Source organism: Erithacus rubecula, assembly GCF_903797595.1.
Source record: "Erithacus rubecula genome assembly, chromosome: 16".
Taxonomy (NCBI): domain Eukaryota; kingdom Metazoa; phylum Chordata; class Aves; order Passeriformes; family Muscicapidae; genus Erithacus; species Erithacus rubecula.
This window is the reverse complement of record NC_136668.1, coordinates 10,446,743-10,465,928: the sequence shown is the minus strand read 5'-3', so window position 1 is coordinate 10,465,928 and position 19,186 is coordinate 10,446,743. Positions and strand designations below refer to the sequence as shown.

Sequence of the window (19,186 nt, the reverse complement as noted above, 5' to 3'; positions counted from 1 at the left end):
AATACCAGAGGCTGGGTTTTTAAATGTGATCTCTAACCTTGTTGCTGTAAATATTGACGTGAGCCTTCAGTTGCATTTGGGGAGCAAAGGTGACTCCCTTACCCACATGAGCAGAAGCATACTTGTGGAATACTCACACTGATTTCAAGAGCTTTTTGAGGCCACAGAACAGAATTAAGATGGTAAGAATATGGTCCCAGCTATGAGGTGATGCCAGACTTAATTTGAGCATGTGATTCATCTAATTTCCCATGCAGAGGGGAAAGTCAAGGTTTTTCTTCAATTGCATGTATAAATCCACAGGCTTGAGAGATTACAGGTGACATTAGACTCTTCCTTTTGCAAATACTCCATGTTTGCATATCTGTAGATGCATAGTTTACCAGAAATTCCCCTGTGGAATTTAAAGTTCTGTTTCTGTCTGTGCAGGTCTGGAGCCTGAGACTATTAGGTAAGGGTGAGACATTTAGCCACAGGGTAACAACTCTGGTGTACATTCAAATTTTGTATCAGCCAGTTTGCTACATTATTAAAATAGTACAATTTCATAACAGTTGCTGCTTTTGAAACCTCACTGTTGCTCAAACAATATGCAAAATTAAGGAATGTATATAGTTTTTATATGTTGGGTGCTATCTGTAGGCACAAATTGGGATTTTTCACTGTCCCTGTACAGCATATCCTTTTCCAAGCATTCCAGAGGGGTGTCTATGTCCCCACCTGGGCTGCCTAAACCTTAGGCAAGCTGCTGCCCTGCAGTCTTGGGGGGGAAGAAAACCCATGTGTGTTGTTTGGGGCTTCTCAGAGTACCAAAATAATGAGTAATTAAAGCTCTGTGCCTTCTGACAGATCACATATATTTTTGATCTACAGGATTTGCACCCTTGACACCATCTTTTGAGGAGCACTTCCAAAAAGTATGGAATGAATGTAGATTATGTGGGAAATATCTCAGTAGTGTGCTCACACAGCTCGAGTCAGCACAGTCTCCCACTGTCAGCTGGACATGTCCTTTATGGAAATTGGCTTTGTAGCCCACATTTCAACTGCTGAAGAGTTATGAGGTCAACAAGTACAGTTCAGAATTTAGCTCATTTTGTGTATATCTTGGACCATGTTCACCCCTAGTTTTTATACCACAAAAATCAGTGGAATTATGCCAAGAAAAAAATTCATCTCCTAATATTTAGCATCAGCACCTCTGACAGGAGTGTATTTCACTGAGCTGCCTGCCATAGCTCTAGGAAGGGTTCAGGTCCTGGTTCCTGAGGGTTATAATTTCTGTGTGTGCACTGAGAATCACTAGCAAGAGCAGGTTTTGGATGGATATTAAATCTCATGCTTCAGGGTACGAACTCTTCTCCTAACTTGGGAGCAGAAAGAGCCTGCTGTAGTGGGCAAAGTGTTGTATTTCTGCCCCCTCAGTGCTCTTGCCTGTCTGAGATGCAGCCGGTGGTGGCCAGCATGAGAGGCAGGTGGGTGAGCTGGATGGACCGGGGCAGTTCCCATATTTCTGTGAGAGCTGATTGTTGATCCCAGAGCCAGGGCATCACATTGCTGGTGCTTTGATTGGAAGTTAAGAACTAATGTCTGCAGTCCTTCTTAATGACAGACTTCTAGCAGTGATCACAGAATTGCCTTGCAGAGTTAATTTCGGCTAATGAGCAATTAGTCAGCTCAGCAGTGACTCTCCCTTGCCCGTGTCCCCTGGGGAAAGGTTTGGTCAGGGCTGAGCATGGGGCTTCCCTGGGGTGTTGAGAGCCCCCAACATGTGGGTCCAGCACCCTAACCTGGGTTTCTTGGACTTCAGCTCAGATTTCCTCCTTCTGAAGCAGAGGGATTTATTTTCCAGCTACAGAATTGCAGTGTTATCCTAAATGTCAGCAGTCTCTTCTTCCTTTTTTTTTTTTTTTTTTTTTTTTTCCTTAAATACTTAATACAGCCAGAGAAAATCTGCCAGCTGAAGACTCCTTGCTGCCCAAACGAAGGCTGAATTAGTTTGGTTTGAGCCCCTTGCAGCGCGGTGTTCAGACCCGGGGCAGGCGGGGGCGCGGCGCTGCCGCGGGTCGCGGGTGGCGGCGCCGGGAGCGGGCACAGATGGTGCTCCAGAAGGGGAAATCCAGAAGCTCACGAGCTCATTTCTTTCGGGGAGACGTGTCCATATGTCACCCACAGAGGATGAGAGCCTGCTCATCAGTCCAGAGCACTCTGAGGCTGCTGGGATGGAATAACTTGAACCAGTGTCTAACTGGAGCCTGGGGCTGGCTCTGCTGATGGAGCCTCTGTGCTCCCTGCCAGGGAGGGAAATCCTGAGGCTCTGAGTGTTCAGTGTCTCTCCTGCCCAGGGCTGAGAGGGGACTTTGCATGGCTGAATCCATCACTGACAGGCTCAGCTCTGACCTCTCAGCTTTCCTGCCTGCTTCTGTGCACAGCTCCTGGAGGTGAGTTGAGCCTTGGGGGTGTGAGCACCATTAATCAGGTGCTGGATTGTCCATCCCCTCAGCCAGGACTGCACACCAGAGCACAGAGATGCTCCACACAAAGAATGCCTTGCAGCTGGGCTCAGGGGTGCCTCTTACCCTGGCTATTGGCACAAATGTCTCTCAAATTCTTTGCTCCTAATCTTGGTAACTGAGCATTGCTTGAATACAGTGTAATGAACAGCGGTGATAAATTGACATTGGTGATAGTCAGAGCTTAATGCTGCTCTCCAGAATATGTTCATGTTTTTTCAGATAAAAATGAGACCCTCTTCCATTTAATATTTTAGCAAATTTGGGGAAAAAATAGGTCAACAGAAATGTTGTCCCACTGAAACTGGAGCAGTGGTAAGGAAGTTACTTAAATTTCTGTATTTACATATTGAGGAGGAGGGGTGCACTTACATGAGTGTGTGTGTCTCTATATGACTGCATTTCTGTATGTAATACCCCAAATACACCATTATGCATTCATATTCACATGTGGAGTCTGTCTGAGGATGTATAAAAATATGATTTATAGATTTTTAAACCTCCCTGACAGATTCCAGGAGACCAATTTCTAAATGTATGCCAAGATTTTTGACTAAGAGACAGGTAGCAGTAGGTGCTAATAAAGGAAAGAACTGCAAGTAAAATGTTGTGACATCCACCTCTCTGAACAACCTGCAGAGCACTGGCAGAATCATCAAACCCAGCTGAGAGTAATCAGCAGGGACTGATAAAGCTGCTCTTGTAATTATTTGTTTGATATACAGCTTTCCTTCTTCCTTCTGCATAAATAGCAGAATTGCTTTGCTTAGTGTGGGAGGTTTTTTATTCCTGTCAGGGCTTGTTCTCACCAAGATGTCATGAGAGGAGGACTGAGATCTGCATTTTTGTTTTATTTACGGGCTTTCCATTGCAATTCTGACAGCATGCAGTAGAGACAGCATTCATTTATCTGGAGAGAGGTGGCCTTGCTCCTGCAAAGCTGTTGGTGTTGCGGGGGCCAGACTCTGCCATGCTGCTTTTAAGCCTCTCTGATTCCTCCAGGTTTGGCCTGGAAGATGCTGCTCCTGGGAGGAGGCGGCTGCTGAGGTCTGAAGGCAGTCAGGATGTCACGCTGGGTATTTGGATATTAAATACAATTTCCACAGTGGCTTTCTTGATTTTAGGTGTGAGTTTGATGATGCCACAGCCCAGGCTGCCCAACAAAACCACACAGCCCTGTAAGTTGACAAGTGTTAGTTATCCTTAAATAACTTCCTCTCCTCACACTTTCACTGCTGAAGCAAGAAAATCCAAGCACTGACTGATTTCCAGGCAGTCACAGTGGTGGCCCGTCAGCGATGACTGAACTGAGCCAAAAGGCTCCTGTTGATGTCAGTGGTTTCTGGGAATGCTGCCTGTGTGGTTTTGTTCCGGGATTTCCCTCTCTGTCCATGCCTGGTTGAACTCTGACTTCACTCAGGACAAAGTCCACAGTTTTGTGTTTAACAAAAGGTACAGTAATTCATTCCCATCTTAAGCACTCTCATTGTACTTTTCCCGTTTATGTTCTATTTAGCCTCTTTCTTTCCTTAAAATGGGAGAAAAAGGGTAATAGGTAATTTCTAAGTAGATAAAGAAAGGATAACTTTTACTTTAAAAAAAGAAATTCTGTGAACCAGAGTAGTTTTTCAATTGTCTAAGGGTTTTACCAGGATACCAGGAACTCAGGAGGAAGGGAAGGCGTAAGGGGAGAAAGAGGCACATTAGAGCAGAAAATAGATTTCTTAGCCTAAAGAGAGAAATCCAGACTGCTGCCTTTGGCATGCATTTGAATATTGTCAAGGGCATCTGGAATATGTTGATAGCCGTTCTTCTAATAATTCTAAAAATCTGCTAATGATGAGGCACAGATTTGCCAGCGGCCGTGTCTGCCACGTGCACACTCGTGTTGGGAAGGGGTCTGAGACATCAGAGGCTGTGCTGCTCTGCCAGCAGGGTCAGCACCAACTCCCTGTTACTCAGGAGAAATACTTCAGACTTGGACCAGATTAATGAAAAGAGAAATTGCTCTAAGACTAAGAAAAAAATCTTTACACCCATTGCAGTGCTGGGGGGGGGTTGTTCCTGAGCGATTACAGCTCATCCTTTCAATGACTTCTGATTCCAGGCAATGATGGCTTTTTAAGATAAAGTGTTCATGGCTCTGCTTGTTATTGAAGGGCTTTTATTATTGCTGATGTTACATGAAAAAGAAAGTTATTAAAAAAATGTGGCACTAACAAATTGAAGCCCCCAGGGAACTGTTGCCTGAATGGGATTTTGATTGGAGTTCAATTTAATTGGCCATAAATCTTCTCTTTTCTGATTTACATTCTACTTCAGACCAGTCTACCAAATTCATGATAATCAGGTTTTCATTTTTCTCTATTGAGCAAAATACTCTGACATGAGCATAAACAGAAATATTCCATCAGCAAGGTGACCTTGTTCTTGCTTGCACTGTGCTGGTAATTGATTTAATGCCTGCTTACCTATAAAATGGGTCTCTTTCTGAGGCATGTCCATCAGATTCTGAGGTAATTGGTTAGCATGGTTGTTTTTCTGACTGCAAGATATTTCTCATAAACCTCTTGTACAAGATCATTTTACCTCTAGGATCATTTTACTGACATGATGGAATGAATTCAGCAGGCAGACATACACTGGCTCTGCTGCAGCTTTGAATGCACATATGTGCATTTCTTGGGGAATTACAAAAGATTTTGTTCTAGCCTGGAGTGAATCTGTGGAGTTGCAGAGCCCAGTAATTTCTGTGTAGTTCAGTTTTGCAGAAGAAAAAGATGAAAGTTTTCTAGGCACCCTGAGGCTCCTGGCCCTGCTGAAGGGTGCTGTGTATCACAACACATCATAGAGCTGTCCTGGCCTGTCCTCTCTGCTGCTCAGCTCTCCTTCCCTTCCTTAACCCAAGGCTGCTTTCTGTGATTGCTGGTTTAGATTTGTGAGGAGGTTTTCCTTCTCTTCTCTAAGAAGGCTTCACTGGGTGAACTCTTTATGGAAGTGATACGTGTGGGCAGATGAGTAAGAGGTGAGAACCAGGTGGGATCAAAGGAAACAGAATTGTCATCTAATTCTGATTAGATAGCCAAAGCCATAAATTCACTTGCTGTTCTTGCAACCTCTTCATAGGAATCTCAGTGAAGTCCTCAGCTGCTGCAAGGAGTGGGTAGGAAAGGGGAGGGAACCTGCATTGAGATGTAATCATCATTATTGAGATTGGAGAATATTGCAGTGAAATGTTTTTCCCCACTGTTTTTATCCCTTGTGCTTCCTTTGTGTTTCTAACTCAGGTAGAGACTTCATTATATTGCTAATTTAACTATTTCCGGCAGTACTGGGATTGACAGGTTGAGTTTTCAGCAATCTCACAACTTCACTGGCTGTAAATTGAATGTTCTAGGGCCTGGTGAAAAGGTGATAAGAAAGTTACTTCTGCTACCAGTTTCCTAATTACATCATCATCAAATACATTGAGTTTGTCAATGCTAGGTACTCTTTCTAAAAATACATTTGTAACTATGGCCTTGGCAACTGGAAGCAATTACTTTGCAGGGGTTTTCCTTTTGTATTCTGAAACACCAGAATTCTTTTCTCTTCTTTCCTTTCCTTTCCTCCCTATAAAAGAAGCAGAGAAAAATCTGAATTGTAACTTGTTATGATTATATTCTGCTTTTTTTCTTTTTTTGTCAACAAAGATGAATAGCTGAAAAATTACTGAAAGTAATCTAAAGAAAAATGAGCATCTGCTACTGAATCGCTGCTGAGCTCAGCAGTGTTTAGAGATTGTGTGACAGTGCTGGGCAGGTACTCAGGCTGATGAGTGTGTCTTGTGCTATTCTGACAGGGATTGTGGGTTTGTTCTTCTTATAGTGATGGCTGGATAGTAGACCTGGTTACTAAAACTGATCAAGATGTTTTTCCAAAATGTTTTATTGTGAGCTATCTTCCTTTAGCTGTGGTTTTGATGATTGTTTGATCAGAAAAGACTTTTGCAGGATTGAGATGGGATGGGAGATGTCTCCTATCTTGATTCCCAACTGACTCTGGGTTAGTTAAAGTCTGTGCCTTGCCAAATTAATGCCTGACTAGGGTCTCCCATACCCTTGGTTTGTCCCCTGCCTGTGCTCCCTGCATGCTGACTTGCTAGAGTGGCACTGGAGCCTTCCTCATGGCACAGATGGATACCCCAGCCTGCACACCTTCCCTTACCACCCTCCCTAGCTCCTGAAATTCTGCTGGGAGATTGTCAGAAGCTTGTGCCTTTCATCCCTGAAGTGGGAAGGCTTTTATTTATTTGGTTAATCCGAAAGTTAAGTGGGTGGGAAGATAAGTCAGCAGCCCCATTCCTTTCGTCGCATGGTACCAACTCTTGTTTCCCCTGGAGAGAGGCAGAGCAGATGGAAGGCAGAGATGAAATGAAGATCAAAAGTAAACAGTGTGATTGGGTTTTTGATAAAGGATAAAACACTTATCACTTCAAAGGCTCTGAAAGCCACATTAAATGTTTCCTGAACGTTTCATGTCCACATAAGCATTACCTGCACTTGCCATGGGGACACCTGTAACAGAAAGTCTGGAGCTGGGGAATGCTGGTGGCTATTTGCCCTCGAGGCTGTGCTGCAGGTCACCTGCCTGGCCCAGGGAGGCAGAGCTGGCAGCCTGCATCCATCCTCAGGCACCTTGAACCTCTCTTGCCCCAGATCAGCAACATGTGCATGCTTAGCACTCCTTTAAGCCTCCTCAGTCTTACAGGTCTGGGCACTAGTTTTCCAGAGATTTTAAGGCACTTGCAGATGTAGATAGGTGCAGAGTTTTTGGGTAACTTTTCTCCCAAGCATTGGTGAACTCAGTGAATCAAGTCCTGAAATATTTTGTGTAAGCAGCATCATTTGTAGTGAGAAGTGTCAGTCATTTTTCATCCCTGTGTTGAAATACTGGGTGGTGCTGGCCAGTGGAGAAAGTTTAAAAGGTGTATGCTGCCATTTTTTTTTAAATGGTGATGCTGATTGCTCTGGCCACTGCTGATGGATATAACATTTTGGTAAAATTAATACAAAATGTTACCAGCCCAGCAGCATTTGGTGTTCCTTTTTCCAGGTAGTGCTGAGTCCAATCTGCCTTTGTTTCCAATTTATCACCCTGTTTTTCTGTAGGCAAGGAAGGAGGCACATGTCCTGCCTTCTGCCACATGGGAGGTTCTGTGTAACAGAGACCAGTCCCAGAAACAATCTGCCCCTGGATTGTCTTTTTGGCTTTTTTTAGCCAGTGCATAAACATTTTCCTATCTGCTGGTCTCAGCCCTTCAGAACACAGAGGTAGTTTAAATGCTGTGTGTGTGCAGCCACCTGTATCATCAGTCATTTTGCATGTTGGGGTGGAAGTTTGCCCTTCATTAACATCTCACCATCTCACTTCCTCCAGAGCATCATTTATCAAATGGCATCAGATTTGCTTCTGTAATGAGAGGAACAGCAAAACATTGTGTGTTGAATTGAATGAAAGCTCATAGAAGCACCTGCTGAATGCTCACATGCTTAAATTTCATTGACTTCAGGTTAAGTCCATGGGGTTTTCAAATTAGATTTTGTGTAGTTTTTACCACATTCAAGCTGTTATGAGGAAAAATGGAAAAAATTTTTTATGCCAAGATGGACTTCTTTACAAATATCTAATAATCTAGACTCAATTTTTATTTGCCAGGGTTTGCATTAAAAAGCTCAGAAATGAGGCAATGCTTGAATGGAACTGTGTGTGTTAGAGTCACAGAGAAGCTAATCAGAAGCTTGCACTCATTAGTCCAAGCTCCCACTTGAAGCAGGGCTTGCTCAGTCTTGTCTAGTTGAGTTCTGACAACCTCCCAGGAAGGAAATTGAACGTTCCTTCCAGATCCCTCTTCCAATTTCACACAATGCTCAGGGGATGATTTTCTCTTCAGCTGGAATTTCTCTGTTCAGCCTGGGAGTGCTGCCTCTCATCCTGTCTCTGTGCTCTTCAGAGAAGGGTCTGCCTCTGACTGTGCAGCCTTTTCCATCATCCAAAGAGTTCAATAAGATAAATCTCCTTGTTTGTTTTTCCTCTCAGTGCTTTCCTTGTTTCTGTATTCTGTGAGTGATTGACAGCAGAACCTTGTCTCTGTATTTGGGCTCTTTCAAAGAAAGATCTTGTTTCTATTTAGTACTCTTGAAAAGAGAACTCTGGAAATGTATGAACAGAAAAAGAAATTAGGTGGTGTGAGCAGAGAAGTCCCTGTCCCGAATTCAGTCTGCCAAATGCTAATATTAGTTATTTTTGAGCCTAGTAGTGCAAGAGGCTTTTATCCTTTGTACAGCTGGCCTCATCCTGCTGTGAATGTAACATAAAAGGGAGCAAAAGGCATCTGTTAAAGCCTTCAAGTCTTCTTTGGTGGCAAGTAAGGTGGCAATCATGCACCAGCTCAGGTATGACACAGGCCTTGCCTGAAAACTTGAGGTTAGACCAGGAACTTCATAATAAAAAAGTCAAATTTAATTTCTTGACAATACTCAAGACAGATGTCTCAGTGACAGTTGTACAGCTGGTTTACTTCCTTTTTTAAAAATGTAACTTTTTCTTAAAAAGCATTACCATGTATTTACCATATATTTAATAATATGCAAAAGTTCAGGCAATATCCTGTTTAGATGATTTCTATTTGATAATAAAAATGGCACTGACAGTGAGAGATTGCACCGAATAAATCATTACTTGTGAGTTCTGTTTTATGCTGCAGCCAGGATGTGTCCTCTAAGTTCACAGCTGTTTTAACTTTTTCTCATCTAGACAGCTGTATGTCCATGAGATTTATTTCTTGATCTATGTGGACATGAAATCCTTCTTGGGATTATTGCCATAGAAACAAGCCATAACATAGAGCGTGTTAGAAGTAACAAATGGGATTTGGCAGTCCTTCCCATTTACTACACAGAGTCTGAGCTATGTAGTACAAAAAGCAGAAATTACTTGCTCTCAGAGCTTTATTAACAGACACATTTGCACATCTGCACATTCATTAGAACTAGATCCCTCAACTTCCATCCTGGCTGGGATGGCATTTACATATTCTGGTCTTTAAGCTAGAATCCAGCATCTAGTTTATTTTCCAGTCATGGTAGGAATTGGTCAGGTTTGACATTTTGGCTCCTTTCTGTTGGTTGCAAATCCCAGAGGCAGCCCCTTGTGAGCCTCCCAGGAGGAGATAAGTGATGGAACTGCTGGCTGCAGGGAGCAGTCCCTCCTTTGAAGGATGAAGTCACCCAAGTTTTGCTTGTAAAGCCTGATCTCCCACGGATCTGGGACTCAGCTCCCAGCCTCTCCCAGGGCTCAACACCCTGCCTGGCACACAGGAATGATTCCTTTCTCCTTGGTGGCCCAGGGTAACTCTGGGCTGGGGGAGTAGCTGGGTTGTACCAGGCAGGGAAGGGTTTTTTTGCACCACAAGCTGTACCTGGAGCTGAGGCTGAGCTGACTGTCTGGGTCACAGCACAGCTGCTGATATATATTAGGGAGAAAGGTAAACTCCAAACCCTAAGCCAAAGCCATGGGTCAGCTTTTGAAATTGTAAGGGATAGTAAAGAGGCAGAAAAGCAGAGGGAACAGGATACAGAAAAGGGCAGAGGAATATATTTAAACCCAAGGTGTGTCTGCTGACTGTGTGCCTGAGCCCTGGCAGTGCTGTCACCGTGGCCCTTCTGCCATGGGAGATCAGTGCTGGCTCAGCAGGGCACAGGGTGCAGATCTTGCTTGGTTCTGGTGCTCTTCTCTTATCTCCTTTCTATCCTCCCTTTTCTTAGGTAACATCAAACATGGAAACAAATAGTCAGGTCACAGAGGGGTCCCTTGCTCTGGATGATGCATTTGCAGACCTGGAAGGGAGCACACGCTGTTATTTTCCCATCCATGTCTTATAATGCTGCCTCTAGCTGAGAGAGAAGCAACTTCCAGGGGGGATTTCAGAGGCAGCTGCAGATGCTTTAAAGCTCTCAGGGCAAAATCTCTCATCCTTCTGCAGCAATTCAGAAACAAGACAACTTTGCTCAACAGGAGGAACATTCAAAGCTGATTGTAAACCACAAAATCAAGATGAAACCTAAAATGCAGCCTGAAAAACCCAGATAACTGAAATATTGTGATTTGAATCTGGTCTATGTGCTCAGTATGCCTGGCCTCCTTTTCAGAAGTGCTGAGGACTGAGCAGCTCTAGTGAAGGCGATGAGTGCTCAGGATTTCTTTGAAACATCTATTTAGTACCTAACTATAGATCTAGGACTGACTAACTTCAGGTTCCAAATATAGTTCAAGGGTCTGCCTTCTCACTCTTCCTCATTTGTCTTTTCCTTGCCATTTAATCTCTTCATCAGCTCCCACATTCTCTGTTTCCTCCAGCTCCCTTAACTTTCCCATCCTCCCCCATTTGATTTCTGCTCCTGCTTCTATCTCCTCACTCACTCTGACACCTCTGCTACCTGGTGGGAGCCACAGGGCATTCTCCAAAGTCCATCCCAAGCAAACTCTAGGAGGCTCCTCTTTTCTCTCCCTCACCCCCTAAATTCTCCCTGCCTCATTGTCAGGAGGGCAGAGGTTCAAACAAGCTGCTCCGTCCTGTTGAGGAAGCTGCTGAGGTTTAAGTCCCAAGTATCTCTCCTCTCCTCTGTGGGGCTGACCAGAGAAAAGGGAATCATCACAGACACTCTTGACTGGGGGGAGCCCAAAGTAGCTGCCATCACTTTCTGGCCCAAAAGCATTAATCAAAATGTCCCATTTTCTGTGTTCTGCCCATTGCAGGCATGATCTGCCAGTGCCAGCAATGAAGGAGATGTGAAGGTTATCAAGAAGGGATCATGTTAATTTTGTGAGCAGGAAGTTCTTGTTATGGCTGTATTGTTCAAATCAGCCTGAAGACAGATGAGGCTGTGGCTCTGATGGATCTTGTCCCTGTCTCTGTTGCAGGAAGGCATGCCCCAAACACTGAGTTCTACCAGTATGTTTACCCCATGTGGCTTCAGCCCTCATCTACATACTTCAAAAGAAGGTGAACAAGGAGGACTGATCTTCCAGGATGGAAACCTTACCTCAGCATCTCTGGATGCCCTAATCCAGCATCTGATACCTACCACTGATTACTACCCTGAAGTAAGCAATTCACAGTGTAATAAACGGTTTAATTTTGATGAATTGGGGCAGCATTTTATGCAAAAGTGCAAATGTGTTAAATTTTGAATTAAGAGGGCTCATTTAAAACCTGCATACAATTAAAGCTTGGTAAATTGATGCATTGCTTTAAATGCTGTTTCACTGCTCTATAATTGTTCCCATGAAAAAGCAGATCCCAAAGATAATACTGCCTTTAAATAAGAGAACAAGGTATGGGGGAAGCTGTTGTGGTGATGAATTAGTGATGTAACAGTTGGAGCACTTCAAAAATAGCAGTGCTTCCCAGAGAGGTTTAGAGGAAAACTGAAGCAAAAACACTCCCAAGTCAGAACTGGCATTAAATTAGGTGAATTTCAGTGGCTGCTGAAATTTGGTTTCTTTGTGTGTACAGAGCATTCCCTTGGTGACAACAGAGATGCTTCTTCTGATGGGCTTATAATTCACCTGGTGTTGTATTCACAGCTTTGCAGTCACTGGACAGCACAACCCAGATCCTAATCCTTGCTCCATCAGTAGAAATTAGGTTTTTTCCTCACCAAGACTGTGAGGATCTAAACTGGAAGCAGGTTTATGGTCCTGCAAGCTATTGACTTCACTGGATTTTGCACATCCTCAGTGGAATTCATAGAGAGTTTGACTGGAGGACTTTTAAGTGCTAATATATCTCCATGGCTTGTATTTCAAAGCACAGAGGAGCATTGACTTGTGGGTACTTGAGGGGACTGGGAAAGTTATCAATGCAGAGCAGACAGCATGTTTTAAATTACCCAGAGCTCAGTGTCTGATCAGCTAAAAATAAGTAATAAAGCAGCATCTCAATTAGGGGGTAAAAAGGAACAGAAAGGCAATAAAAATAGGTAATGGACAGATCAGGCTGCAAGATTTTCATTAGGCAATATGTGATATGCAATATTATACCTGCTGCTTGGGAGCATGGCTAGGGCTGGGGGAAAGGAGATAATTCAGGTGCAAGGACACAAGGAGGGGTCAGGACGCAAATAACTGAGACCTCATGCATGTATTTTAAATTCACTGCTGGAATAATTTAAATAATCCAAGGATTTATCCAGCAGACCTGCTTCCCACAGATTCACAGATGTGGAACAGCATATGATGTGACTTGGCTGATAGAAATGAAATTTGGGGAATTAATAGAATAAATGAAATATTGCTTAAAACAGGTGAGATCAGCAGGAGAATAGCAAGATGTGGCAGATGTGGGGGTGCCTGCAGCTCCCAGCCCAGTACAACACAGAGATTCCTGCCCATTCAGCTTCACTGTCTCCAGCATCCTGGCTGTGCTGTCTCCTGGACCTGGGCTTGCTCCTGCACACTGTCTTCACTGGATGTTTACCCAGGGTTTAGGCAACCAAGGGCTGGAAGTGGATGCTGTGGAGGAAGGAGATGCTGCTGTGTAATAAGTTCTATATTCAGGATCAAGATTTGTTATCTTTTGAATAATAAGTTATTGCCAAGTAGAAATGAAAAAGCTGTGAAGTTTAGGGTTTTACAGTCAATATTACCCACTGTGTGACTGCTTACAGTAGGTCTACTTGTCTTCCTCCTACAGAAAGCCTATATCTTTACATTCCTGCTGAGTTCCAGACTCTTCATCGAGCCCCATGAGCTTCTGTCCCGAGTTTGTCACAAGTGCATCGAGCAGCAGCGGCTGGATGACCCCGTGCTGGACAAGGTCAGTTTATCTTTACAGCAGAAAGATGGGAGGTATTTTCCATGGGTGGAGGATTCTGGGGCTCTGGTGTGTGCCACTTGCCTCTCTGTAGATTGAATGGAGCTTTCTCATAAAGGATTTGCCACTGAAATACTGACATTGAGGTATCCTGGTACTCATGTCTGAGGGCAATGCTTCAGGCAATAGTCACTTCAAATCTCCATCTAATTTTCCCTTTCCCCCTGTCTCAGTCTTCTCAGGTGACTTTCCTTCTTAACTTCTTTAAGGCTCTGGTGAAGCCTGCAGGATGCAAGGAGGTAGGAGATAACCCTCACACACTGTCAGGTGCACATGTCCACACACCACTCTCTCTCCCATTTTACTTGATGTCTCTGCCCCTTTGCTTTCTTGCTCCTGGTACAGTAATATTTCCTCTTGGTCTTCCCTGTCACTTTGAGCACCATGTAACAGGGAGCAGCTGCCCACCACCCTCCTTCCCTCTGTACTGCAGAGCAGCACCAATGGAGCACTGGAAATGGGGCCCAGGTGAACAGAATGAGAAAATCCAAGCTGTTCCTGCCTCAGCACTGCTCCTGCTTTGCCCCAGGGACTGTGCAGATTGGTACAGTGTATAGCAACACATGTGCATCCTCTGGCAGTGCCACAGTGCAGTGGGGATGGATCCCACTGGATGCTGCTCAGTGCTGGATTCTGCCCAAGCTCTGTTTGCTGCACTCATGAACACTTGTTCAGTACATTATCTGGAACAGGAGATGCACCTTCAGAACAGTAGATTTGTTGCAAATTTCCAGAAACGCCAAAATTCTGAAATGCTTTTCAGGATCAGACTTTCCAGGTTTGAAACTGAATTTGGCATCAAATACTGAGTCACCAACATCTGACCATGTGCTTGTTTTCTGCACATGGTTCCCTGAGTAACAGGAGCTCTGCCCTCACTGTGCAGAGCCATTCTCCAGAATGTTCAGCAATCCCAGGCTTGGGGTTGACCCATAGAGTCAGTGTTAATAGAAATATTTGTACAGGGTGAACCATGCAAAACAAGTTTTCTAAGGTGTGAGATTCTGTTCTCCAATTCTATAATACAAGTTTAGGAGGATTAAATGTGAGCATTGAAAAGTTTTGCTGAAATGATAAACACTGTCTTATTATGAAGACCTCTTATCCACCTAAAGTGCATCTGGGTTTTGTAGCAACACAGAGTTGGTGGGATTCATCTGATTTTGTGTTCCCCAAACTGGGGCTGATTTTGAAACTTTGTACAAAGCAACCTCCCATCCCATGTCCTGTGACTTGCACAAAGTCCTCTCCATCAATTTGCAATGCAGTTTACACAGCTGGAGCAAATGTCTCCCCAGACCTTTGTAGTTTCCAATAAAGCTTTCCCTTTAGCAGCCACCTGCTGGTCTTTGAGCCTGAGCTTAATGCTAGCTGACAGCAGTTATTTTTAGAGATGTGGTTCATTGAAACCTGTTGTTGGTGGAAAGCTGAAATATGCATTTTAACCACCTTGGTTGAAAAACAAAGAGCTGGGGAGCTTAAGAGTATAATTTTTCCTGATTACAGGGTACACTTTAGCTGCAGTGCGTGGGGATGCAGAAGAAGGCTGTTTGTTTAGGTCTGTGTTTTCTGTAAATAAAAATGCAGCTTGTTGTTTAACACCATTTCCTTTTCACATAATGGAGGATGAAAGCTTTGGGAGCAGCTGCACTGGCTGCCTTTTGAGATAACACTAATGCACCAGTTGTGCCATTCCCTGCATTTCCCTCCTTGCTCCATCCCCATTATTTCCACTGCTGCATCCTCAGACAGATCTCCAGCAGAAGTGGGCATCCAGCTGTATGCTATGGGAGTGTCCTTGTCCCATCATGACCTTGAGCTCATGTGGGAAGAGAGCAGCACTACCAGCAGCCCAGGTAAAGTTACAAAAGTGCTGCTGTTTTGTTCATCTTTCCTTTATTGTACATCTGCCATTGGTCACTGAGCAGTTTTTTTCATACAGCCAGAAAGCAAAAGAGCAAAAAAACCTCTTTGTTGGTCAAGAAAGTCATTGCAGTTTTTCAGAGAAGGATGAAAATAAGTAAGTACAAAAGGAAAGAAGAAATGCTTCCAATCAGCAAAAAGGCCAGATATTTTTAAAAAAGGTATTAAGGTTGCACCAACAAAATGTCCACCCAACCATAAACAGGCCAATTGCATGTGCAGAATACTTAAATCTGCATGTAAAACAGGCAGTTGTGCATGCACCCGAGTTCTGGTACATTTTGCATGCCAAAATGTGTTATTTGTGCACCACACTCTTCGTATGCATGTGTGCAGGTTTTGCAGGTGCAACACAAATGCCTTCTTTGAAAAGCTGGCCCCACGTTCAGTGACACACAGTGGGAGACTTTCATGAGTAAACATCTTTCAATCCATGTCCATCATTCAATGGTTTGCATTTCAGGCTCGAATCAGAAAATTTGGACCCAAAATCCTGCAGTTGTTGACAGAGTGGACAGAGACATTCCCGTATGACTTCCAGGAGGAGCGGATGATTGGCCACCTGAAGGACATGATTCACAGGATAGCCCCGTGTGATGAGGTGAGGGTGCTTCACTAGGGGTCTTCTGCTGATATGTTAAGTTCATTTTCCCACTTGGTTCCTCCTTTTTCCTCTTTTATCTGCATTCTATTCCATTCCTCTTGCTGGATACTCTCAGAGTTTTGTTCTCCGATAATGTAAAAACCTGTAGTATCTTCCCTGAAAGCCACTTCTCTCTTCAGGTGCTCCTGGAGCAGTGAGCATTGGAATTTATCTCCTGCACATCAAATTGTAGGATAACAACATTCCCATTTTATAGAAGGAATATATGAGGGCATAGCATAGGCTGAATGTGCTGGTGACAATTCAAATAGCAGCAGAGCTGTGATCTCCCACGTTAGAATCACAGAATCACTGATTGCTTTGGGTTGGAAGGGACCTTAAAGACCATCTTGTTCCACATCCCTGCCATGGGACTCCTTCCTCTAGACCAGGCTGCTCCAAGCCTTGTCCAGCCTGGCCTTGAACACTTCCAAGGGTGGGGCATCCACAGCTTCTCTGGATCCAAGTTCTTCTATTTAAAGAAAATACTAATATTAGGGGACATGTAGCTTGTCTGGGAGCATGGAAGTGGCAGAAGACAGCAGTGTGTGGCCTGCTGAGACTCAGGCTAGATGTCTGTATGGTCCTGGTGTTCAAATATGTGAGCTCTGTGTGTGGCACAGTGGGTCACAGTGAATGGAGCCTCTGAGAAACCTGCTTGCAAATTCAGGTGGGTGAACTCCATACATTAATTAGGAAACATTAAAAAGACCACAAAGTTCATGAAAATAATAAGCAAACGGTACACTGAGAGTCTCTAATTACTTCTAGGTTAACCATGGGATGTGGAAAAATTCAGTTCCACTGGCTACATGAAGGCCTGGCCTGAAGCCACAGAGAGGTGCAGTCCAGTAGAACAACAAGAACATACCCATGAGGATGAGAGAGAGAGGAGTGGAGAGAGGACAGGAGGGATTAGCAGGGCTGCAGCACAAGAAAAATGAAACTGGGCTTTCTTATGCACATGAAATATGTCATAAATGGGAACAGCTGCTCTAGGACTGGGCTGGCATCATGTCTGGCACTTTCAGGAGGCTGGAGCTGGCATGGATGGACTGGCTGGGAAGCCCATGGGAGAAAAGGGCAAGGACAGGGAAGCTGTGAGATACAGTGATAGAGGTGAAGGCAACAAAAAACCTCAGAGCCAAATGGCTTTAGTTCCATTGACCAGAGTAGTAGAATTCCCTCAAGAGAAAGAGGCAATGGACTTGCTCCTGGCCAGCCATGGTAAAAGATGCCTTGCAGCCCTTCTGCATCAGAGGTGAAGGAAATCCATACAGACCTACCAGAACTGTGTCCTCTGGACAGAAGGAACCAGAGGGCAGAGAGCTGGGACTTAGCATGTGCTCTTTAACAGCTGTGTTTGCCCTGGTGAAGAATCATAAATGCTATAAATCAACTTTCTGCATGAAAAGCAGTGGTTTATTTGCCTAACCTGAGCAAGCCCTGCACACCTTCGCTCTGCAGCATGCACAGCTGTGTACAAATGCTTGTGGGTGCCCTGGGGGGCATCAGACTACATTAGTTTCAAATCACTGTTTTTCAGATATTACTAGGCACTGTAATTGCAAGTGATTATGCCTGAGAAAAATCAATAATTAATTTAAGAAACAGCTCATGTCCTCGGAATGCAAATTTCCTTTTTTTAAGGGACAGCACAGAAAAGTGATGGTGGCTGTTAGTTTTTTGGAAGAAACTTGTTCCTCATTGTGAACCACAGAAATTAAAGACTGAAAGATTTGTGATGTCATCCAGCCCATGTAGGTCAGTGCAGGATTTTCCCCTGCAGTGTTTGCTCCTGTCCTTTGTAGAGTCCACTTTCTAAAGGCTGTGATGTGCTTATAAAGGTGTCCATGCTGAGAAGCGTTTCTTAGCAAGTGCTGTGATTTGCATTTAGAGTTAGAAATTTTAATTAAAATTTGAGCTCCTAAGCCACCTGCTGAGGCCTGCTGTCTTCAGAAGAACTTTCCTAGTTAAGAAAGAAACATTTTCTTTAAATATTAAACAGTAGTGTGCTTCTTTTGACTGTTAATGTGGCAGTGAAGTGAAATTGGTTGATAAAGTCCAGCATGCAGCCCCTGTACAGTGGGGGGTCACTTTGTGGCAAGATAATTACCAGCACGTTGAAGGTAATGAACAATGTTGTTTTCAGTTAGTGGAAGTAGTTTAAAAAGGCAGGAAAGGCTTTTAAAAGGGCAAAAGCAGGAATTTTTTTTTTTCTTAATTTCTCTCCCAATGTGCACAAAAAAGCTTTCTAGGCAAGGGTGCACCCAGCTGATTTCCAGTGAGTCTCTTCAAGAGCTCTGATTTCTGTGTTTGTGTCCTTTAACTGTCTCTCTTTTTCATTTTTTTCTTTTATTCTTTATTAGGTGGTTGGCTTACCTAAGTCTTTGCTCACTGTCCATATGTATTTTTTGTGCCATATTCCCTACAAAACAAGGTGAAATTAGATTTCTTGATAAGATTTATTGAAAGACTGGCTAATATGCATGCCTTTCAAGCAATTTTATGTGGCCTTTTGGCTGTTCTTTCAAACTATGAAGAATACTGCATAGAGGTGGCTGGTCCAAGATTTTTCATCCAAACTCATTTTAGAAAGAGAAGCTGGGTTTCCAGCCAAGTCTTATAGCCAGATGTTTTATATTCATTAGAAGACTTGTTTTTCAATGCTGTCCCTCCACCCCAAAAAACTAAGCTTCCCATTTACAAAATAAGTTTACAAAATGCTAAGTATGTAACTATTTAAGTTTTCACTAAAAAACCACACTGCATTCTCAGAATTTCATAAGCTGTGTTGAGATTTGTAGACACACCTGGATGTAAAACAGGGAAATATTTAGGTGGTGGTCAGTAGTTTGGGTCCAGAACAGTCTTTGTAAATCAAAAGTGTGACCAGCTGTTGACATAAGGATTTACATGAAGAAGGTCTTTCTTGGAGCTAATATACATCAGTAACAGATAAAAACTGAAAGAGGGAAGTTTTATTTTCCTCAGTCAGTTTTTACTCTACCTTTGAGATTTGATTCCAAATACATTGTGTGTTGTCATTCTCAAAGACATGTCCCCTCCTGCCTTCTGGGTATTTGCTTCATTTCAGACTTAACAGCTCTATTTTACAAAAAAAAACAAAACCAAAAGAAAACAAAAAAAAAAAACCTGACTATATCCTGCTTATCTGTTACACATTCTAGC

General features: G+C 43.5%; 1 protein-coding gene across 5 annotated transcripts in view; it reads left to right on the top strand.

Annotated features, from left to right (window-relative positions):
• The window catches only part of RASGEF1C (RasGEF domain family member 1C), a 71,268-nt gene that overhangs the window by 28,318 nt on the left and 23,764 nt on the right, over window positions 1-19,186 (top strand). For 4 of the 5 annotated variants that reach the window (XR_013776158.1, XM_079320204.1, XM_079320201.1 and 1 more), the window contains exons 2-4: window positions 11,475-11,657; window positions 13,249-13,371; window positions 15,815-15,952. Coding sequence is in view for 4 of the 5 variants with exons in the window: in XM_079320204.1 (XP_079176330.1) it covers window positions 11,481-11,657; window positions 13,249-13,371; window positions 15,815-15,952 (438 nt within the window). In the remaining variant the exon portion in view is untranslated. Of the gene's footprint in view, window positions 1-11,331; window positions 11,349-11,474; window positions 11,658-13,248; window positions 13,372-15,814; window positions 15,953-19,186 lie in introns of those variants that run through there. The other variant, XM_079320203.1, reaches the window with a different exon arrangement.